We start from the raw sequence: 25,452 nt of genomic DNA on the forward strand, positions 1-25,452 counted from the left end.
CGCTTCTGAATTTTCACCCATTCCGCTTCTTTGGTTTCCGAAGAAATACCTTTCAGAGTTTTGGATTTCCTACTTAATGCTCTTTCCTACTTTTTGCTATTCGTAAGTTTTACTATTATGTATTATAACCCATTCTGAAATTTTACCTTTCTTAATTTTTACCGTTCCGAAAAATGAACGACCCCCAATTCTGGTTGGTTTAACCAGACATTTTTTTTTTTAGTGATGAAATCCCCTTTTCACCAAAAATGGACCTGCTGAGATCCCTGATTAATATGCTATAGGCTGCATGTTGTATATATTGTTGGGGGACCAAGGTTCGAAGGGTGGATGAGGGAGGAATCGGAAGATGTACGATCGGGGCCGAAAAGCCCTACTACCAGGACATGTCGCTGGATTCCCGAGGAGTACGTGGGCTAGCGGGAGATAATGTATAATTTATAATCAGGCCGATCCGCCGCTGCCAGAAGCAGGAGAGGATTCGGCAGTCTGAATCCTCCACCTCCGCCCCCAAAGCCCCAAAAGCCGCCAACCCCTCATTAGCATTCGATGATGGCTGCCGCGTCCTGCAGCGTCGGTACTAACCAGATCCATGATTCCAACCAACCCTACCTGCACCTCCCCCTACTAACATAGTCCGCCCTCTGCTCCTTTCTACCCTCAGGGGTGGATGGAATTACACACGAAAAATTATGGTGGACCATAGCGAAAGGTCGAAAAACTCGTTAGAACTGGGCTGGACAAAAATTATGTTGGGGAAAATATAAGGGTGGCGATTCGGCGGACGATTTCAAGTTTCCGGTTTTTCCTGGTCAAGTCTGTCAATTTTCCGGACGAACTAAAAGTAACATTCATATTTGTAGCAAAACGCAAACATTTATTTTGATTCATGACGTTCATTCTAGAAAATAATTTGTTTAAAATAAATTTTTATTGTATTTTTTTAATTTTAAATAAATTGTTTTATTAATTAAAATATTCAATTGGTTGAAAATTAAACGCATTAATCCTTTAATAAAAACAGACCAAAACATTGCAAAATAAATGAATTTTGAAAACACTTTAAGTAACAAAAAAAACGGGGCTTCCACATAATAGTTCAAATCAAACAAAGTGAGGAATTTCCAAATAAAATTGTAAATATTCAAATAGAATGGTTCAATTTTAAACCCAAAAGATGAATTTTTAACTAAAATGATGAATATTTAACTGGAACACTTGAATTTTTAACCAAAAAGATGGATTTTTAAACAAAGATTAATTTTCAAATAAAAAGATTATTTTCGAACAAAAAATAATATTTTTCAACAAAATACATTAATGATTGATGAAACAGTCGAATTTTTAACTAAAAAACTAATAATTTTCAATTGAAAATGGAATAGTAATAGTTTTCGTTAAAAAAAGTTAATTTTAAGCCAAACATAAGAGTTTTCAACTAAAATGATAAATCTTATACTGAAATAGCTGAATTAAAAAAAAAAGAAAAAAAAATTAATTTTTACTGAAGAAGATAAATTGTCAACCAAAACTTGAAGAATTAAATTTCCAGTTTAAAAAATTGCTTTTAACATAAAAATACCTTATAAAAAATAAATACATTTTCAAACAAAGTGAAGAATTTAAAAATATAATTGGAAATATTTATCTGGGATGCTTGAATTTTTAAATGATAAAGAGAGTTTTACATATAAAGAATAGGTTTAAAAAAAAGATTATTTTATACAAACAATTATTTTTTCAAAATACGTTAATTTTCAAAGAAATATATGGATTTTCAATTAATGAAGACAAATTTTCAACCAATTTGTTAAATTTCGGAATAGAAAAGAATAATTTTTATGTAAAAATGGAATAGTTTAATTTGCAGTTAGTGAAATTAATTTTTAAACAAACTAAATTTTCAACTAAAATTATAAATCTTTAAGTAGAATAATTGAATTTTATGCACACAAAAAAAAGAGTTTCCAACCATTAGGATTAATTTTCTACAAAAACGATACGAATTTTTTATAAAATACATACATTTTTTAACAAATGGTTTAATTTTCACTAAAAAAAAGTAAAGTGATTTTGAACAAAATAGTTAGATTTTCAACCAGAGACGAATTTTTAATTAAAAAAAAAAGATGGATTTGTAACGAAAAATGTCAAAAATGCATATTATAATTCAGAAATATTTCTTCTTTGAAATACTAAGTTTACTCTAAAAACTGCCTGAAATTCTTTTTATCAAAGAATAGAATTTTCAACTAAAAATATAATTTAAAAAATAAATAAAAGATCACTCAACAAACTGATTCAACGAAATCTTTTAAATGAAATAGTTGAATACTCAAGCCAAACAGAATTTTTAACCAAAAATTGGCATTATCATAAAAATAGAAGAAATTTTGTTATTTCAAGTTCAAAATATGAATTTTTTAACAAGAAATGAGGTTCTGCGAATATAATTGAATTTTAAATCTAAAAAGGCGTACATTTAATCAAAAGGGATGACGGTAACCAAATTTTTGAATTCACTTCCAAATAGTTGCATGTTTATTAGAAAAATATGAAATTTCTCTTTAAAAATATGAATTTTTTTTTTTGAATTAAAAAAATACCTAAATTTTCATCGAAAAAAGATTCCAGTTGACTTCTTAAGATCAAAATATGAATTTTTCAACAAAAAATAAGTTTCTACGAAAAGAATTGACTTTTTAATACAAAAAGACAAATTCTTTCAACTAAAAAAGATGAAGTGTTAAGAAAATAGTTAAATTTTCTACCAAATAGTTGCATTTTTATCCGAGAAAGATGAAATTCACATTAAAACATAGAAATTTTAAATAAAAAACGTCATCCACAAAAGATTTCAATAAATTTTGGAAGACCAAAATATAAATTTTAAACAAAAAGCAAATTTTCTACGAAATAGTTAAATTTTCAACAAAACAGTAGAATTTTCAAACAAAAAAAAACGACTTTTTAACAAAATAGTTCATTTTCAAACAAACAGTTGTATTTTTACCCAAGAAAGATGAAAATTCTCTTATAAAGATGAATTTTTTACTAAAAAAATAAAATAAAAAATAAAGTAGAATTGTCATCCAGAAAGGATTTCAGTTTTTTTTTCAACAACAAAATATTTAATTAAAAAATTAAAGTAAATTTTCTACGCAAAAGTTGAATTTTCAACAAAACAGGAGAATTTTCAACCAAAATCCAAAAAATCTGTTTTTTAAACAAGATTTTTAAATTTTCAACGAAACATTTATATTTTTGTCCAAGAAATTAAAACATAAATTTCCTAGAAAATAGTGGAATTTTTTACAAAACAATTGCATGTTATCCAAGAAAGATGCTAAAATACAGCAACAGAAATAACAAAAGATACTAAAAAGGATGAACCTTTAAATAAAAAGAAAAACGTTGAAAAAAAAATAGTTTTCATCCAAAAAAGATTTCAGTTGACTTATATTTCCCTAAGAGGAAAATTGACTAAAAATTCTCGACTTTAGGCGTGGTAGGGGAGTTTTCAAATTTAGAAAGGAAAAGGCAGGAAAAAGGGGATTAGGTAAAAAAGAGGACGGACCCTATTCCCTCTATTATAAATATCCAGGATGGAGGAATGCAACAAAACTGCATTGCAACCACGTACGAACGATGGATTAGAGTCGCAATCTCATAGAAAGGACGATGCACGGTTTTTGCAGAAGAAAAGAAAAAAAAAAAGAAACGACCGATCCTCGGGACAATGATCCATTAAGGACTGATGAATACCCGTCGAAAGTCAGGACGTGCAGTGATTGCGAACAAAGGAATGGAGGAGAAAAACGCCCGAAGAAAAGGTAGAGTTGAGGACATTACAAGATCAGGAGGAAAGGGGGCGGAAGGTAGAAGGAGGTTGTTCCTCTTGAATGCTAGACTCTGCAAAAGAGGCTAATGGCGAATAACGAATAGCAAAGGCCCAATGCTGAAGGCTATGTGGATCGTGATAAAATGGAGAATGTCATTATGCTAATGCCTTAAACTTAAACTTCCAGCCATTCACGTGTCTACTCGCGTGAGAATATCGTTTCGCTTTCATTTTAAGCTTTCGTCTAGAAAAACAAGAGACTGCAGAGTACAAAGATACTGCTGATTAAACATTCATTTTCTTTATTGTAAATTCTACAAATTTCTTAAAGAGATGCAAAAACAAATTTCAAAATTAAATAGAGCCAACCTAAAGTTTTCTTATTATTTTTTAAAGAATCTGTATTATCAGAGAATAACAAAAATTCTTAACGTCTTTTCAGACTAGATGAAACCATAAATGCATAGCTCCATCTAGTCTGAAAGGACGTTCAGAATTTCTGTAATTTTCTGAGGAAAATACATATTTCTTAAAAAATAATAAGAAACTTTAAGTTGGCTCTATTTAATTTTGAATTTTTCTTTGCATCTTATTAAGAATTTTGTACTTTTCAGACCAGAATTCAACTATAAATTCAAAGCTCCATCTAGTCTAAAAAGACGTCTAAATTTCTATTGTTTTCCGATGATAATACTTATTCCTTGGAAAAATGTAATTACGTATAATGCGTGTATGTATAAAAAAAGTATTCTGCTTTCGATCTTACGGAAAAAGCACCCAACCGGCAATCTGAAGTTCTGTGGTTCGATTCCCCGCGGAGAGATCTTTTACAGAAAAATTTAATTTTTAATATAATATTATTTTTTAACTATTCTCAGGGTGTCTACTCAAATCCTGGAAGAAAATTACCTAATAATTCCAGGTTTTTTCTAGACATCTCAAGTTTTTCCAAGTATAATTTTTCACAATACGGAGCCATTAAAATATTTCGCCTTTTTTTAAATAATGAATTTTTTTAAGTTTTTAATTTTTTAATGATTCAATTGAAATGTTTCATTCCGAAAACGTTGACAACTTGTATTAAAAGATATTCTTGAATATATAAGCACCATAGATTAATTTAATAATTAAGTACTACTGAAAACGTAACAATTCATTTCATGAATTTGTCTCTAAAGTACCAAATAGTTGAAATTCAGCTAAAAAAGATAAATTTTCAAACAAATAGTTGAATTTTTAACTGAAAAAAAAAACAGTTTTCAATGAAAAGGGGAATAGTTCAATAAAGTACATGCCTTTTTAACGAAATAGAGGAATTTAAATTAAAAAAGATCAATTTTTTAACCATAAATGGAATAGTTAAATTTTCAACAACAAAATTTACCAATAAGATTATGAATATTCGATTGGAAGACTTGAATTTTCAACGAAAAAGATGAATTTTCAAACAACAAGATTAATTTTCTATAAAAAAAAACAACAGATTTTTTTAAACAAAATACATGGTTTTTACACAAAAAAGGTGAATTTCGAACTAAAAAATATAAATTTTCAACCAAAACTGTTATAGTTAATTTGGAACTAATAAGATGAATTTTTCAAAAAAATAGTTAATTTTTAACTAAAAAGTATCAATTTTCAACCAAAAATGAAATAGTTCTAATTGTTTTCAAATAGTTTCATTTTTAAACCAATTGATGAATTTTCCACTAAAATCATGAATAGAATTCACGAATAAATGAAGTTGTTAAATATTAAATAAAAAAGAATTAATTTTCAGATAAAAAAATTTATTTATAACAAAACATACGATTTTTCAACAAACAAAGATAATTTTCACACAAAAATTGAATAGTTAAATTTCAGTTGAAAAAAGTAATTTTAAGCTAGAAATGGATGTTTAACTATAGTGATGGAATATTTCATATGGAATAATTAAATTTTCAATTTAAAATAAATATTTAAACTGAACCATTAAATTATCTGTAAAAAATTAATTGAAAGTCAAGGGAAAAACGAATTTTCAACAAAGCTCAGTTTTCAACCAACTAGATGAATTTTTAATTAAAAGTGATGAACCTTTAAAAAAATTATTTTTTAATAAAAGCATTCAACTTTCATTCAGATAATACATTTTTCATTCAATAAAAAAAGAAGAATTTTCAACGAAAAATATAGTAGCTGACATTTATATCAAACAATATTTTAATATTGAATAAAAGCAGTTTAATTCAACCAAAGCGACGACGTTTCAACATGAGTTGAATTTTTAACAATGAAAGATTTTTCTGTCAAGAGAGAGAAAATATTGCCAACAAACTGGTAAATTTCCAACAAAATATATGCAGTTTCAACGACATACTTGAATTTTTAACTAAAAATTATCAACTTTTAATAAAAAATGGAATAGTTAAATTTTCAGTCAACAAAATTAATTTCAAACAGAAAAAATGAGTTTTCAACAAAATAGTTAAATATAGTAATATAAAGCGATCTTGCAAATGAAAAATCATAGTTACTGAATTTTACATTACAATTTTAAAAAAAAAATTAAATACACTCGCGAAAAAATTTCCTCATTAAAAAAAATCGTCATTTCCAGGAGTTTCCAGGTATATAAAAATTCCCTGTCAATTTCGGATTTCCTGAGTCTGCTGCTAAAAAAGCTTTTTTTTTAACTTTTCAATGAAACTTTTCAGTGCTTCAGAATTTTTTTAAGAATTCACTGCAACTTCAGGAGAATTCAAATGCTTGCAAATATTTGAGAAAATTTCAGACATTTCAAGAGGCTTGAAGAGATTTCATCAAAAGTGTGGTGTTGGCATATAAGAAAAATGGCTAAAATGCTGGTTAATATTTATTAGAAAAAAATATTTACAAAAACAAATTTATAATACATTTTTAAATTGTCGTTGGAACAATATTTATTGATAAAATAGAATTGGAAAAAAATATATTTCGTTCATTTGAACGTTTAGAACTTCAGGTACATAAAATCTGGAAAAACGAAAAAGTGTGTGGGCGAGTTATCATAAAATGAGTAACTGGTAAATGTCAAGCGTGTAGAGGAAAAAATGGAAATGATTTCGAGAAAAATACTATACGTGTGGGAATTTATAAGAAAAGATCTTATTTTTCCATTTCTTCCAGACTACTTATTCAGAGTTCTACAATAAAATTTCGAAATCACAATTATCTATAATTCGTACCGAAAATGACAATTTTCTTACAAACAATTCTTTTTAAATTCCGCGAAACGTATAAGGTAATCTGATAAGGGAATCGTTCCGATTCCCAAAGTTTTTCTTCAAACATTAATAAACTCTTCCCTAAAAAAAATATCCTCCCAAATTCATTGTAGCAATTTATCACGAACGGAATATTATCCTATAGAAAAATCTCGAAACCCCATCTTTGAATAAATTATACCTGCCAAGGATAATCTCTTCCTTGAATTTGTAACTGATTTGTTAAATCACTGAATGAACATGTCACCATCTTTTTTAGAAGTTAGTAGAGTAGAGCTTTTTAGGGAATTCTTCTCAGGGAAAATAACGGTACATTATAAACTGTAAATTATGAGTGGGTCCGACTATTATCGGAATGAAATCAAGATAATGTAGTCCCAGTATGACAACGATCCTAGAGTATGAAGTTGATATCATTTAGGAAGCCAGTCCCCAGTTTCAGTGGTTCCTGAATTGTCGGTCCTGCTTTACAAGTATCGGGTGTGGTCCATAAAGGCATAAAGGTTGGGCCGTAATGATTTTATGAGCTCTCGATGCTCTCCCCATCGTCACCTCGTTATCATTTTCTCGGCCCCTCTTCCTAACAAATCCTGCTCGTTTGCTCATCTCGCAAATTGTCTGCCCCGAGGAGCAATCTCCGGGATACGCAAATACCAAATTGGAATTTCAAGTCACTTAGGGATCATCCATAATGTACGTTACAAACTTTGGGCAATTTTTGCCTTGATTTAGTTTGCCCCCCCCCCCCCCGCGAAAATAATGTAGCTATTTGGTAAAACTTTGATTTTGCGTTTGTAATGATTTTTTTTTGTGTTTAGAGCGAGTCAAGTTGCCTATTTGCCTAGTCGTTAATAAAATTAAAAAAAATTAAAAATAAAATAAAAATATTAAAAATAAAATTTAAAAATTTAAAACTTCGCTAATAAAATGTGCTTGAAGCTCTGAACGTTCAAATGAACAAATTTTTTTACTGATAACTTTGTAAACCAAAAAAAGTGCTAAAATATTTGTTTATTTATATTGTAAATAATTTATAATTTTAACAGAATTGTAATGCATATTTTAAATTGTAGTTGGAACAATATTTATGGGTAAAATAGAAATGCCGAAAAATTATTCGGGAATTTGAACGCTCGGAACTTCAGGTACATGCTGATAAATCAATAATTAAAATAAAAAAGAGATTTTTACAGTAAGTGTCGCATTATGCCTTATCGAATTTTAAGTGACAGTTAATCTGAGCATTATTGAAATTTTATACTGAAAAAAGTACATTTTTAACCAAAATTGGAATTGTCACATTTTTAACTAAAAAAATTATTAGAAATTTTTTTAAATGCTAAATTTTTACTTTAACAAAACAAACATTTTTGAACAAAATGAAATAGATAAATTTCCAATTGCAAAGCAATTTTTCACAAAAAAAAAGGAATTTTCAACAAAGCAGTTGAACTAACAACCCAAGAAATGAATTGTTAACTAAAATTTTGAATCGTCAACCAAAAAATGCAATTATAAATTTTATAAGCAATTATAAGTTTTATTCAAAAAAATTAATTTGCTACCAAAAAAGACGAATTTTCAATAAAATGCAACAATTCTCAACCAAAAAGCTTAATTCTTAAGAAAGAAATTTTTTTTTTTGAATTTTCAAAAAAATAGTTCAACTTTATGACTAGTTGCTAAATTTTCGACAATAGATGAATTCCGAAATAAAAAGATTAACTTTCTGTCGAAAAAATAATTCAAGAATTCTTGAGCAAAAAGTTAAATTTTTAAACAAAAAAATTAATTTACTACCAAAAAAGACGAATTTTCAATCAAATTCAAGAATTCTTGACCAACACGTTGAATTTTCGAGGAAGAAAGAAAAAAAATTTTTTTGTACTTTTTACGAAAGTAGTTCAACTTTAAAACCTAGTCAAATTTTTAACAAAAAGATTAAGTTTCTGTAAAAAAAATTTAAACAAAAAGATTAATTTACACGCAAAAAATACGAATTTTTAATAATATTTAAAAATTCTCGACCAAAAAGTTGAATTTTTAAGAAAGAAAGAAAATTGTTTACTTTTTAAAAAAGTAATTTAACTTTAAAACCTAGTTGTTACATTTTTAACCAAACAGATGAATTTGCAAAGAAAATGCTTAATTTTCTACGGAAAAAAACGTTTAACAAAATTCAAGAATTCTCAATCAAACAGTAGAATTTTCAACTATAAAAGACGAATTTAAAAAATATATCAATTTTTAAACAAAAATATTCATTTACTTCCAAAAAAGACGAAATGTTGAATTTTCAACTAAGAAAGGTAGATTTTTCATCAAAAAGATTAATTTACTACCAAAAACAGACGAATTTGTAACAAAATTCAAGAATCCAGAACCAAAAAGTTGAATTCTCTATTAAAAATAAGAATTTTAAACAAAAGAATGAATTTTCTACCATAAGCGATGAATTTTTAATTAAATTCCAGAGTTCTCAACCAAAATGTTGAAGTTTAAAACTAAAAACGTTGAATTTTTAAACAAAACAATAGTTTACTGACGAAAAAATGAATTTTTAATAAAATTCAAGAATATTCAACCAAAAACTTGAATTTTCAACTAAAAATGATGGATTTTGAAAAAAGAGATTAATTTACTACCAAAAAAGACGAATTTTAAATAAAATTAAAGAATTCTCAACCAAAAAGTTGAATTGCCAGTGAAAAACTTTAATTTGGCAAATATATATATTAACTTTCAATAAGAAATGTAATGATTCCATTTTTAGTAACAAAAAAATTACTTTTCATTACAAATAATCAATCTTCAACCCAAAAAATACAAATTTTCAATAATTAAAAAAATTAATTTTCGACCAAAAAAATAGTTTTTAATAACGTCGGCCAAATTTCAACTGAAAAAAAAATAATTTTTGGGAAAAAAAGTAACAGTTAACATTTCTACCAAAAAAAGAACGAACATCCAACAAAATAGTTGAATACCCAACCAAAACATATTAATAATTTTCAAACAAAAAGTTGAATTTCTAACAAAAAAAAGAGGAAATTTCTACGAACACAGATGAGTTTTTAACTAAAAAATATATATAATATAATAATGAGTTAGATAAACAAAAAATAATTTTAAGCCAATAAAATGAATTTCCAAAATTTGGCACTTACGCCCTTTTCCCCGTGGACCCTTCGGTTGGAAACTTTTTAAAGTATGATTCAGGAGAGAAAAGGTAGAAAATAATAAAAATATTTCCAAGTTCCGATAATAAAAGAAGAAAATTTGCAGAGGAATTTTGAAAATAAAAATAAAATGAATATGACTATAAATTCTCAACAAGAAAAAACAAAAAATATATATATGTATTTTTTTTCGCTTGTTTTTTCTTGTTGAGAATCTATAGTCATATTCATTTTATTTTTATTTTCAAAATTCCTCAGCGAATTTTCTTCTTTTATTACAGGAAATTGAAAATATTTTCATTATTTTCTACCTTGCCTCTCCTGAATCATACTTTAAAAAGTTTCCAACCGAAGGGTCCACGGGGAAAAGGGCGTAAGTGCCAAATTTTGGAAATTCATTTTATTGGCTTAAAATTATTTTTTGTTTATCTAACTCATGCCCCATATAGGACATGAGTTAAGTTTTCACCAGTTCTTTTCACGTCTCAATAGAGCTAAATTATATTTCAAAAGCAATTTTTTTCTATATTTTTATTTAATAAAAAAATGTCTTCTAAGGGCTTCCTTCTAATGACCAAGTCAGGTCAAAATATATTCTATGAACCACCCTAACTTTTTTTTTTATAATTCTATAGACATATTAATTTTATTTTTATTTTCGAAATTGCTCCGCGAATTTTATTCTTTTTATTATAAAAGCTTGGAAATATTTTTATTATTATTTTCTAACTTATCGGTAGTTTCATAGCAATACTTCCTACAATTTGCAATATTGACATCTTTGCAAAATGTTTTCTATGAAAATAGCACAAATAGTCTTTGAAAATGACACATAATGAGAGATTTCTTTTATCTACAAAAATCGAATCCAAAGTCCTTAAATATTTGCAAAATAATTTTTCTTGTTTTCACATACGAAAGAATATTTTATAAATAATAAAAAATGGAATTTGTTTGCATCTATTTTTTTAAAATAGTTTTCGAGATAGTAAACGAGAGCAGTTACTATACGGGTTGATATAATTATAAAGGAACCCTATGGCGATAAAAGTAATTGTGAAGCTCATAATTACACCAATTACATCGTAATTGAGAGAATGAAACAGACGAACAAGTGATAGATTCAGAATAATCAACTTTTATCAACGAGAGCTATGATTGGCTATGGAATCGTCGGTCTCGCATGCCTGAGTGAAATAAGTGAGAACTGAGAAAGTGAGTCGCATAATGCACCTCGCCTGGCCAGTGAACCATACCCTTGAAATTCCCCTATAGACAATCACTCCCAAATTCTTAAACCACCGCCCACGTCTGACTAGAAGGAGACACACCACCTGCTATAAATTGTCTGCGCGCAATTTTTTTCTCATCATTGTTCCTATATTTTTTTCTATCATGGCAAACAAGAAACTCCTTTTCGAATAAGGTGACATAAATAATTTTTGAATAAATTTCTAGGCCAGTAGAACGATTTACAAATATTAATATCAGACTAATGTACTTGAAAAAAGTGATTGATTTAAGATAAAAATTGAATAAAATTGACTACTGCTGAATTTAATTTAAAACGCTTTGAATTCCTAACTTTTCAACTAAAAATGTTGCAACTTCAATAAAATAGATTAGTTTTTTACGAAAAAGATGAAATTTCAACAAGGAAGATTAATTTTCAATTGAAAAATGCGAATTTTGAACATAATACTTGTAAAAATGATTAACTTTCAATAATAAATGTAATGATTCAATTTTGAGTTACAAAAAAACATTACTTTTCATTACAAATAATCAATCTTCAACCCAAAAAATACAAATTTTCAAAAAAAGAGTAGAATTTTTAATAAAGAGATTAATTTTCTAATTAAAAAATTAATTTTCGACGAAAAAAATAGTTTTTAATAACGTCGCCCAAATTTCAACTAAAAAAAAAAATTTTGGGAAAAAAAGTAACAGGTAACATTTCAACAAAAAAAAAGAACGAACATCCAACAAAATAGTTGAATACCCAACCAAAACATATTAATAATTTTCAAACAAAAAGTAGAATTTCTAACAACAAAGAGGAAATATCTACGAACATAGATGAATTTTTAACTAAAAATATTAATTTCCAACCAAGAAGATAAGTTTTCCACTATAAACATAAATTTTCAAAAAAATACATGAATTTTGCTTCGAATGGTAGAATTTTCAACCAAAAGGTTCATTTTTAGCCAAGAAGATTAATTTTCTGCACTTTCAATCCAAAATATAATAGTTACATTTTCAGTAAGAAAAAATAAATTTGCGGTTAAATTAAAATTTCAGGTAAATAAATCAATTTTTAGTTTAAGAAATTGATTTTCAGTTAAAAAATAAATTTTCAAAGAAAAAAAAATTTTTTTAACAGAGTATTTTAATTTTAAGCAATTGAAGAATTTTCAGCTAAAATTATGATTCTTTAACAACAAAATTAATTTACAATTAAATCAAATAAATTTTTTAACGAAATAGTTAAATCTTTAACAAAACAGATGAATTTTCAGCCAAGATTATTTCTATCTAAAAACATAAATGTTCGAAAAAAATGGAATACATATTTAAGTTTTCAGTTAAAGTTAATTTTTTTTAAATAATAATTTTATACCAAATAATTAGATTTGGTACAAAAAAATTGATTTTCAATCAAAAACAAAATAGTTAAATTTTCAATAAAAATAAAGTAATTTTTTGTTTAGAAAATTAATTTTCAACAACAAAAAACGAGTTTTCTACGAAGTAGTTACATTTTCAACCAACAGTTGAATTTTCTACAACGAAGTTTTAATATTTTTATCAAGAGATCAATTTGCGAAAAAATGCAATACTTCAATATTAATTTATAAAATTAATTGAACGAAACTAATTTTCAACCAAAAAATCGCATTTAGAACCAAAAAGATGAATTTTTCATCTAATATTTGATTTTTTAGAGGAATTTTTAACTAAAGAAAATTCTCAACCAAATATTTGAATATTATACTGAAGAAGATGAATTTTTATCCAGAAAAGAGATGAATTTACAACAAATTTTTTACCAAGAAAGCTAAATTTTCAAATATAGAAATCAACTTTCATAAAAAGAATTGAGTTTATAAGTTAAAAGTTGAATATATGTTATCCAAAACTGACTCTTAATCCCGAAAAGATCAATTTTCAACATAAAATTTCATTTTTAACCAAAAAAGATGAATTGTCAAACAAAAACTTAATTTTCAACAAAAAAAGAAGTTCAACCATACAGTTGCATTTAGAATCAAATGCCTGCATTTTAAATTAAATGAGACGAATTAAAAAAAAAAGAATGTTCACCCATATGGTCGAAATTTCGTACAAATAAATTAATTAACATCAAAAACAGTTGCACTTTAAACCCAACAAGTGAATTTCCAAGTTAAGCAGATGCATTTTTTAGAAGTGTTGAATTAAAAAAAAAAGTAATTTTCAAGCGCAAGATTATGTCTTTTCAGCTAAAAAAAAATCCTTTTCAAAACTACTAACATTCAGTATAAAAATTGAATTTCCGAAAAAAATTGACTTGTTAACAAAATAGCTGAATTTTTAATAAAATCATTAAATTTTTAACAAGAAAAAATCAATTCTAAACCAACAATAAAATAGTAGTAGTGAGATTTTCTTATTAGATTCTATGAAGTAAGTTCGCATTTAAGTAAAAAAAAAGAAGAAAACGGGGAAGTGTGCTTTGAAAACTGGTAAAAAAAAAGGATTTCTTTAATGAAGAGGAAAATAGGGAAAGGTGTGTGAAATCTGATATTAAATAAGTTTATCATAACATAGATTACTAGATTTCATAAATAGATTATTTAATTTTTTTTTAGACAAAATATCTATAACGAGGTGGATGTGACCTTTTCCTTCAAAAAAACTTTTTCTTTTAAGAAAAAAAAAAAAGATTAAAAAGTGACAATGCACGAAATATATATTTAATTATTTATCTGGAATAACAGTGGCAACAAATCTCAACAGTAGATAAATAGGAGAGCCGATAAATTCATAAATTCGAAAATGTAGATTTTTCGTGCTTAAAAAATTGGACTGGCGCCCGGCAAGTGGCGGAGAAATTCTCATTAGCTTCTCAAAGCAGATAAATTTTCGTTCAGGTTTATGATCAAATAACTCATCCCTCTCTGTGCACCACCCAGTTTACTCCGTAATTATGGGCAATTACGAAGTGCATTTATGTACATTGCAAAATTGGATACCAGAAACCAGCTCCAATGAAAAAAATGATTAATTTAGTCATTCGTTATTAAAAGAACAGGCTAAAATTGGTTTTAATAATTGCTTAACTGAATTTCAATTATTTCGAAATTATCCCTACGCTGTTGAAATTTTAATTCCAATGAAATTATTTGCTGAAACCTCTTAAAGGACGATAAATCATTCAACGTAAAAAATAATCAGTTTCGCGAGAGAGATGCACATTGCACACAATCTGCCATAAATAACCAGTGGACGGTGGCGACACAGATAAAGTTTATTTTTGTCGCGCTAATGGCGTTCCTTTAATTATTAATTTACAGACTGGGAATAAGCATATTCCGAAAGAGGGTATTGGACACTTGCTGAAAGTCATGATAATGTCATCATTATTATTTTCCTCGACAAAACAACTTGTCGATAAGAGACCTTCCATAAACTGTTACCAATTTTGGGCTCTTACCCCCCCCCCCCCTCAGAAAAACAGAGAAAATAGGATTGTTTTTCAAGAAAATAAATTTATTTATATAAAAATAATTTAGCCACCATGTTAAATTCAGTATGAAATGCTTTAAATTCATAAGATTTGTAAGTCTAAATATATTACATTTTCAAGAAATATTTAAATTTCATTTGCCCTCTCATTTTTATTTTTGCACAAAAAGTACATTCTTTCCTTTTCTTTCTTAGGAAAAAATTGTTTTCTTTTTTCAAATTTCAAAAGGAACATTTTATGGTGGTTGATCGAATTTGGTCGTTGGATTTTCGGTTTTTTTTTCAGTAATTCTGCACATTAATTTGATTGGACGTTAAATAGGATTTTAAATTTGATTTTAAACTCATTTAAATTTCTTTAATTTTGAATTTTGAATTAAACAGTTTTATTAACCACTAAGAAGTTCAACTTCCAAGGAAAAGGGATGAATTTTCATCCAAATAGTTGAATTTAATTAGTAATAATAGTTTAATTTTCAATTCCAAAAGACGATTTTTCAACAAAATACATGAATTTCCAATTTATAAAAAAATAACTTTTAACAAAAATGAAATAGTTGAATTTTCAGTTACAAAAATTAATTTAGAAGAAAAAAAACGAATTTTCCAACAAAAAGAGGAATTTTTAACAAAATACATGAATTTCCAAAGAAATTGTCGCACTTTCAAGTTCCTAATGATACATTTCTAACCAAAAATGGAATAGTTAAATAGTTACATTTGCCATCAAAAAGGTGAATTTTCCAAAAAGACACGAATTTTCAAGATAATTATTGAATTTTGTAGCCAACAAGACGAATATTCAATTTTCAACCCGATAATATGATTTTTTAATTCAAAATTTAATTTTCTAACAAATAATTATATTTTCAACCAAATGTTTGAATAGGAAACTAGAAAATTTTTCCTTATTGTCGCTCATCAACTTTTTATAAAGGGTTAGATTTTAATTTAATTTATATTTATTTTAATTTATAAAAATCTTTCTTTCGAAAAATTGTTAGAACGATTTTAGCCAGTGAAAAATTTAATTTCATGATTGGAAATAGTAGATTTGTAAAGAATGTTTCACCGAAGATAAGCCAAAAAAATATTTTCAATTATATTATTAAAATACAAAACTAATTTTTATTTACAGTGGTTAATCTTTGAAGAAATGAATTTTTAACAAAGCAGTTCAAATATCAAACAAAAAAAGATAAACTTTTAGTTAAATAATAGTTAAATTTTCAACCAAAAAGAAGATCTTTTCGCAAAGAATGTTGCTTTTCTAAAAAAAAAAAAAACAAACAAACAAATTTTCAACAAAATTAATCAATTTTCATCAATATTGTTAAATTTTTATAATTGCTGTTAAATTTTAAAACCAAAAAAGACGAGTTATCTATGAAAAAGTTGAATTTTCGATCCGCCAATGTGGTTTGAAAAAAAACTGCATTTTATATTAAATAGTTAACTTCCATCCAAATAGTATATTTTTTAACGAAAGAGTTTCAATTTTCAAACTGAAATATGAATTTTTAACAAGAAAGTTAATTATCAATCAAATACTTGATTTTTCTACCAAATTTTGGAATTTTCTAGCAACAAAAAAAAGAGCTTTATACTAAATATTTCAATTTCGACCCGAAAGTATAAGATTTCAACTAAAATGATAAATCTTCAAGCAACAACATTAATTTTCTGCCAATAAACGAATTTTCTAACAAGCACATACATTTTCAACTAAATAGTGGAATTTTCTACTAAAAAAATATTAATTTTCATAAAAAATATCAGTTTTTAAACATAAATGATATAGTTACATTTTTTAGTTAAATAGAATAATTCTCAATTAAACAAAAAATGACTTTTCAACAAAATAGTTAAATTTTCAATCAAAGATGATTTTTTAAGAAAATAGTTAAAAGTTAAACCCAAAATATGATTTTTAACAAGAAGTCACAGTAGACTTTTCAAACAATAGTTGCATTTTTTTATTAAGGTTTATTGATTCAGTGGGAATTTAGGAAAAAGAGTAAAAAAAATAATTTTTCAAGGAATGAGAAAAATTCGCAAAATTTCTTTAAATCTCATCAAGAAAGGTACTAAATGAGTTTATAACTTTAATTCCACTGAACAACTTCCCCCACCACTCAATCTACACGTGTTATCAACCTTATTTTTTACTGGAACCCCCCCCCCCCAATTAAAAACGTAATATATGAATACCCCCTTATAGACAACCCCTAAAGTATAATCCCGAGGCTGAAATAGGGTTATTAAAATGAGAGAAAGCGCACTAAAAAGTATTCTTTTCGCCCCTAATAAACATAAAATTAAGTTCACATATGTTATGCTTTGAAGAGAAAGCAAAGGCCCTCTGTGGAATGATTATCCGGCAAAATAAAATCAAGAGTCATAAAAGTTATTATAGTGGCGGTGCGGTATAAGGGCGATGATCCTAAATAAGATTGGGATGTCGGGTGATACAGTTTTGGGGATTGAATCTAGAGGACCGAATGAGATACTCAAAAATATGCCTGCCACATGTGCTGCAGCTACAAAATGGTTTTGCTCCTTTATTCAGAGACTTCCCCACTCCGCGATCATCCTTTATGATTTGCAAATAGTCCCGAATATTTCTTTCAGTCGAGTTCAATATTTTCTTATTTCTAAACGTGAGAGACTTTTTCTCAAATTTCCAGGGCTGCCATTTTTACTTGAACAAAGTGAAAAAGTTACCTGTTTGAACCGAAACAGTTACCCGTTTGAACCGAAACAGTTACCTGTTTGAACTGAAACAGTGACCTGTTCGCACCGAAACAGTGGCCTTAAGTGACGGATATTCTTTTGAATTAAAAAAAAAATTCTGTACAATTTTTAAGAATTCCAGGCCAGCAAAAATTCATAATAATTCAAAAGAATTCAAGTTAAATTTAAAAGAAGTTAAATGAATTGGAAAAATATTAAAAGTTTAATTATTGGTATAAGTAGAAATTTGGGTGAATAGGTGTATAGAATTAGAATTAGAGTAAAGAAGAATTCAAGGGAATTTAAGAGAGTTTGACGAAACTCAGAAGAACTTGAGTGAATTGATCAAAATGTTGAAAATAATAAAATTCCCTTCGAATTGAGTAAAATGAAAGTGAACAGAATTTAAATAAATTGAAGAAAGCATCAAATAAACCAAAATAAATTGAATAACATTGGAGCGAATTTAGGGAAATTGATAAGATATGAAAAAAATTAAAAGAGACTCACACAAAACTGAAGATGATCTTATAAATAGTTCAAATGAATTAAATTGAAATCAATTCAAGAGAATTCAAATGAACAGCAAAAAAATCCCAAAAATTCTAATGATTTTAGTCAATTTGGAGTGAATATAGAAGAATTCAAGGGAATTCCAGAAACTCATGAATCTCATCAAAAATTGAGTGAATTAAACAAAATGTTGACAATAAAAAAATTTGCACTAATTCCGTAAAATGGGAATCAACAGAATTTCAGGCATATTTTAACAGAGTTTAAGTAAGTTGAAAAAAAACATCAAAATTAAATTCGAGTGATTGAAGACAAATTTTAGGGAAACGAAAAAAATTCCACGAAACTCATAAAAATTCAAGATGAACTTTTAAAAAATTGTACACAAGCTAAAAATACTTCCAAATTTTAATTATTTCGTTAAAATTGTAGTGAATTGAGAAGAATTAAATGGAGTTCAATAAAATATGATAAAATTTCTAATAATTTGAGTAAATTGAACAAAACTTTCAAAATATAAAAAATTTATACCGAATTGAGTAAATTAAGAGAGAGAGCAGAATTCAGGAAAAATAAAAAAATTCAAGTACAATGAAAAAATGTTTTAAAAATATATAAGAATGAATAAAATCAAATTGAAATCGATTTAGAGGAATTTAAGGGAATTAATAAGAATTATATGAAACTTATGAAAAATCAAACTTGAATTTTAAAATAATTCAAGTGAATGGACAAAATTTAAAAATATTTAAAAAATAATTTAACTCTTTAATATTGGAATAAATTTAGAAAAATTGAAGGGAATTCAAAATAAGTCGATAAAATGCCTGTGAATTCGGAGTTAGTTTAAAAGACTTCAGGGCGAACTGAAAAAAAAAAAACCTGTTAAAATCCATTGAATTGGGTAGAACTGCAAGAATTTACCAACATTAAAATAATTCAATAGAATTCCAAAGACTTCACAAGAATATAACAGAAATTATGATAAATTAATAAGAATTTCGGGTGATTACCAGATAAAATGAAACAATATTAATCCAAAATATTCCATTGATTTGAATAAAATTTGAGTAAATTAAGAAGAATTCAAGGGAATTCAAGAGAACTCGACAAAATTCATACGAATTCAATATGAATTAAAAATAATTGGAGTAAGGGAAACCAAGTTTTTAAATCCAAAAAATGCCTTGGAATTCCGATTAATTAGAGTTTTTATTCAGAGGAAGTGAATGCCAAAAATTTACAAACACAAAAAAACAATGAATTAATTAAAATTCAAGCGAATTCATAGGAATTAAAAGGAAATGAGAAGAATTTGACAAAATTCAGAAAAATGTAAGGTGGATTACAAAAAAATGCAACTTAATTGAAAACAATAAAAAAATATTGTTAAAATACATTTAATTTTGAAAATTAAGAAAAATTCCAGGGAATTCAAAAAAATTTGATGAAATACTTGAGAATTCGAGGCGAGCTAAAGACTTCAGGGTGAATTAAAAAAAATTTAACTTCAAAAAATACTTTAAATTGGGTAGAATTAAGGGAATTTACAATTCAAAAGAATTGAAAATAATTAAATGTTAAAAATCTAAAATATACCATTGATTTCAGTAAAATTGGCTTGAATTGTGAATAAATTAAGAAAGTTCAAGAGAATTCGATGACATTCATAAGAATTCAATTCAAATAAAAAATAAGTCAAGTGAATGGAATAAAATTTATAAAATAAAAAAAATTATAGTGATTTCAAGTAATTAAGAATCAACAGAAGAGTGATAAATAGGGATCCGATAAATTCAAGGTGAATTAAAAATCCTTCAGGGTAAATTAATAAATATTAATTCTAACAAATTAATTGAATTCAGTGAAATTCAAGAGAATTAAAAAAATTCCAAGTGAATTCAAAATAATTCAAAGAAATTTAAAAGAATCCAATCAAATTCAGAAATAGGTGCAGATCTGAATTATGTGTCGCAGCCCTGGAAATTTGTCTAATTTCTACAAGAAAGGCTATATAAAAAAAAAACTAAAAAATTATAAACTAAATACAAAATATACAAAATACTCACCACAGACGACTCTGTCGAAGGGGCTCATCCAATCTGGAAAATAAAAGTGTAATCAATAATTTTTGATATACAAGCAGATGAAAATCAGGTGAAATCGAAGACATTTAGATTCTGCAATTGAAATAAAGCTGACAAATAGAGAATCTTAATGGGCTCATAAATACGTTTCTATGATCAGCAATATTCAATTTCGAAATGATCGGTCGCGATAAAACGTGAGAAATGGCGAACACATAAATAAGAATCATGCTACTACGAAAAAAAAATCTCAACAAGATGCAATTGAGAAAAAATATTGAGCAATGGAAAAAATGCATCGATAATCTGCTATTTTCGTTGCCGAATGGGGTTATTGGAATGATTAAAGGTACGTTGAACTTAAATTCAGATTTGCTTTAAGTGAGGCAAATTGTCCCGACCCAGATTTGTATTGTCTTTTGGCAAAGATCATGTACTGATGAATTTAAACACAATTGAATATTCTTTAAAAAAACACTTATTTAATATTAATCCAGATGTAAATACTCCCTTTCTACTATATACTTTTGTTCTCAGATATAGAATTTCCGAGACAGGATACTTTCTTTTTTTAAAAGCCTTTCCAGTTGTGAACCTAAGGGTCGCAACATGGTTAGGAAAGTTTCACACTTTCTCCATTTCAGTGGAAACTCAGCGGAAGAGTGCTAAAAAATTCTAGTCTCTGATTTAGAAGATTTTTCGAGAGTTAATTTCTCATAATTATAAAATTGGTGTTATTCAAGAAAGAATTATTAAAATCATTATTTCTACAACTTTCTTCAAACGAAACTAAGAAAAATATCGTATATTCATAAATATTAACACAAAACATTTTAATAGAATTGCAAAACAGTATTTGCATAAAAAAAACAAACTTTTACGATGTTTATCATCAATGACCAGAAGCTAAAAGCTTTAGAACTTCCGGAAGATTCAGCAGTAGAAATATCCCTATTTTTCGATATTTCGAATAATATAGGCTACATTCTATTTCTGATTCAACGTTATATAGTTAATTTATCACTTAATATTATAATCATTTTGAAAATACACTATTTTTTGTTTTATACAAATAATTGCCGTAATAAACAAAACGTCTTCATGAAACCTCATCAAAAGTAATATTAATTTCAAACGTTGTTTAGAAACTCTGATTACTTAATTTAAATAAATCTTCATTTTTAAAAAGTACTGCCTCTCCCATAAAAACCATAAAGGTGGGACGGATTGAAAATGTAATTAAGAGATGATCGAGAATTACTTGCGGAAAAGGATTGATTCAACATTTTTTTTTTATTGTACCTGATGTCAACGGTGTAGGTTGGTGGTAAATATATAAGTGGAAAATATATGAGTGGGTACATGAAAGTTTTGCAAAGACGCCATGCAAAAATAGCAATGGACGTAATCTAAGTAACAGGTTAATATGCAATATACGTGTACAGTATAGGGTGGCGAGAGCAAATACACCATCGAGAATAATTTGCATACCAGACCCGCCGCTAAAATTCTGACTTTCATAATTACTACCGCGATAATCAAATAGCGAGATTATATCTTTCTATCAGATAGAAACAAAATATTAAATCTCTGTTCTAAATTATTTAATTGGTAAAATAATAATTTTCCTCTCCTAGGTTCAATAATTATTGCATTATTAATAGTACTATTCCATATTAAATCAGAATCATTTTATTGTTAATTTATCTTATTTCAGAAATTGGACTTAAACCGAATAATTTGAATATTAAATAATAAAAATTTCGAATGTTAAGTTTCTAAGTGTTTTCGAAGACTTATTTATTGTTCTGGTTTTATCAGAACGATTTATTAGTTTAGTTAATTAGCATAAACGATTTGGAAACAATATCGTGAGATTTTGAGTTTTCGTAGTATGATTTCAATTTTAATTTCATGCAAGAATGTACCAAATACCGTCGGATCGAAACGGTGAGAGCTATAGCTGATTTACATGAAGCTGAATGAAATTGATAAAAAAAAAGGTGAGATATTGTTATTGCTCTTTGCATGTTCAAGCACATTTAAAAAAAAACATGCAAAAGATTGTAAAATATTCAGATATCATTCTTTGGATCTATAATTACGAGGACCGTTGGCGGCCGTCGGATTGTTGATCCGTCAATCGACGGATTCCATCAATCCGCGTTTTTCAATTTATTTCAAAATTCACGTTCATATTTCGTTCAAAAATTAAAGAATGGGATTATCAAAATCATTATTACAGATCCCAAATAGTAAAGTAAGACAAATTTTTAAATAAAATAAATATTTAATACATCTTAATGTATGTAATCTTTCCGTAGGTTAGTTATTCAAATATTTATAAGTCTTTGGCATAAGAAGTTTGTTAGCATATGCAACCCCTTTAATCATTGAATATTTTCAAAACATTGTACAAATCAGGGCAACAAGCAATAATCCTGTGTTGCCAAAACAAAGAATTTAAAACGATATCCCAAAAACAGGATTTATATTTTTGGACATGTATGTTCAAAAATATAAATCCTGTTTTTGCAAACATTCTGGAACAAGAAAGCCTAAGTTGTTTCATCCGTATGGGAAGTAATTATAGACCAGAGTTAAAAACATTCGGTTTGAAGATTAAGCCACTCAAGTTGCAAAGTTTTACTACTGTTCGAGAAATCAAACTCAAGCCTTTCATTGGAAACATAAAAACATTTCAGAAACAGAGATTGCTACTCTTCTGTGTCTCAAAGCATCTGGTAAAATTTTTTTACAATAACTTTATAGATATCTTGAGAACTTCGAATATAAAAATAATGGCAAGATCAAGAAGAGTTGAAGTAATTTCCCTCTCTATTAATAGGATTATATAAATAACATTAAAAGATAAGCAACATTGTTATCAGAGCATAGCTAATTTTGCTCTTATCTAAATTAGAAGACAAAGCTTCATTGTGCATGAAACTGGTGTACACTTTTAACGACTTGGGGCTTATAATAGCTTACTAGACAGATTTGTTTTGCCTAATAATATAACTGATTAAGAAAACCATAAAGAAAAACACTTCAAGAAAACATTCCATGCAATAGTAACAAAACATTCAACATGCACGTAGTTTGGGTAACATCCTAAGGTCCTAAACGAGCATATTCTTCCATGAACCAATGGATCACACCTAACATCAACACATGGAACAGGACTCACCGGTGATGGACATCCATGGATAGCGGGGAATCTCAGGTATTCCAGGTTGTCCACTCGTGGGCTGTTGACAGGAAGCCAAAGGATCAACAACAGCAGAAGCGGCGGCTGCTTGATGGTAGAATTGTGCTGCAGCCGCCATGGATGCAGAAGCTGCAGAGACCGCCGAAGACGCCGAAGCTGAGGACACAAGGCTACCAGGGGTAGCACCATTCTGATGATGGTGTCCCAATGTGTAATTGACCATAGGATCACCAGCCGAAGGGGCAACATTTCCGGTGAGACTCGCGGTGTACCTGCAGGACTTGTCGCCGCCGGTGGCCGCATCAACAGCCGCAGCAGCCGCCAAGGCTGCACTCGATGCCGCTGATGAACCAAACCCGGGGACCATGCTTGATGTGGCCCCAAAAGCAGCAGCTGCAACAGCCTGCTGCTGCTGATGATGATGATGGGCCGCAGCCGCCGAAACGTAAGGATACATGCTTGATGTGGCGCGCGCCGCTGGGGATGTGGAAGCCGAACTTCCTGAGTGCTGAGGACTTGAGCCCGTCGGACTCGGAGAGTTGTGTTGAGCGTAATTAACTGCCGCTGCTGCAACAGCCGCCGCGGACAAACTGGATTCTAAACTAGAAGCTGGACTTGAAGAGCAAGCCTGAACGGAACTGGAATTCGCACTGGAGAACAACTGTTGATGATGGAATTGTTGATGGTACTTCGGTAGCATACTATCGATTATGAATTTCGAACTCATATCGCCGCCGAAGCGCCCGTCCGTCCGTCCGTGGACAGTCAACACCCGCACTGGACACTTATGTCCAACAACACCATATTGGTCCCGCACATCTTGCACCTTGACAACCGAGATGAGCCTTCCGCACGGACCACGAGGCGATTCAATCGAGATCCGTATTTTCACGCTCTACGCACTTCCTACCGCAACTCCTCCACCTTCTTTCACGGCCTCCTCCTGCCCCTCTTCCACCAACTTTTATCGGTGCTTTACCCTCACTTTTATTGCCACTTACGCAACTCGCACACCACACTACGATAACGAGCCAGATCAACTTTGACGGGCACGAGTTCGTACTCCGCGGGTCCGCGAGCACTCCGCGAGGATCGTCTTTACTGGTCCCGGACACGTTTTAACGAGTTCGAGGATCGTAGTCAAAAGCTACCAGAGGGGTCAGCTGATCCGCTGCCCCAGAAAATTGGGCTGCCCACGAGACAAGCAGAGGAGCGTGGCCTGTCAGGTGTTAGAAGCCGTTTCTTGCGTACTTCTCGGATAGTCGACGAATCCTTTATGGGCCATGCATGAAGGTACTATAGCCCCCTATCCCGAACGCCGCGTACTACACACCACGGCCAGCTAAATGTAACCCCTTACAATAATGGCGCCGCTTGTCTCTCGCCTCCCTCTCCCAAACCCGGCACAGCTGGTAAACAGAGCCGGCCAATCCAGGCGAGGCCTTACCCACCAAGAGCCAATCCCGAGCGGGCTAGGCGCGCCAAGATGAATGGGTCTCCGTTGCCTCTCGCTCTTTCTCTTTTCCTCCTTCTCCCACGCTTCTCTTTCTCTCTCACCGCCCTATCTCTCTCACCCTTCCCTATCTCTATCATTCATGTCTCCTTCTCTCCTTCTCTCTTGCTCTATCTCCTGCTCACTATCTCTCTCACCCAACCACCCATCTCTCTCCCTTTCCCTCGCACTCTCTCTCTCTCTCTTTCACTGCCACATCTTTCCTTCGCTCGCACTCTTCTCTCGCACTTCACTCTCTCACTACTCACTGCTTCGTCTGTCAGTGACGACGCCCGTCATGAAAACCACGTTGCCTTCCTACGTTTATGCGGATGCCCAATTTCCGAAACATCGCCAAATTTCATACTTTTCCCACCGGAACCTTACGCAAATCCAAGCCTTTGCTGACACTCTTTC

General features: G+C 29.1%; 1 protein-coding gene across 1 annotated transcript in view; it reads right to left on the minus strand.

The window, feature by feature from the left end:
* LOC117182192 (homeobox protein abdominal-A homolog) overlaps positions 1–24,728 on the minus strand; it is a 108,120-nt gene extending 83,392 nt beyond the window's left edge. Inside the window, exons 1-2 of the mRNA XM_033375253.1 lie at positions 23,523–24,728; positions 20,315–20,347 (exon numbers count right to left, since the gene is read on the minus strand). Of these exons, the coding sequence (XP_033231144.1) occupies positions 20,315–20,347; positions 23,523–24,270 (781 nt within the window). The 5' untranslated portion in view covers positions 24,271–24,728. The remainder of the gene's footprint in view (positions 1–20,314; positions 20,348–23,522) is intronic.
* Between the last annotated feature and the right edge of the window lie 724 nt (positions 24,729–25,452).

Source organism: Belonocnema kinseyi, chromosome 10 (assembly GCF_010883055.1).
Source record: "Belonocnema kinseyi isolate 2016_QV_RU_SX_M_011 chromosome 10, B_treatae_v1, whole genome shotgun sequence".
In the NCBI taxonomy this organism is placed as follows: domain Eukaryota; kingdom Metazoa; phylum Arthropoda; class Insecta; order Hymenoptera; family Cynipidae; genus Belonocnema; species Belonocnema kinseyi.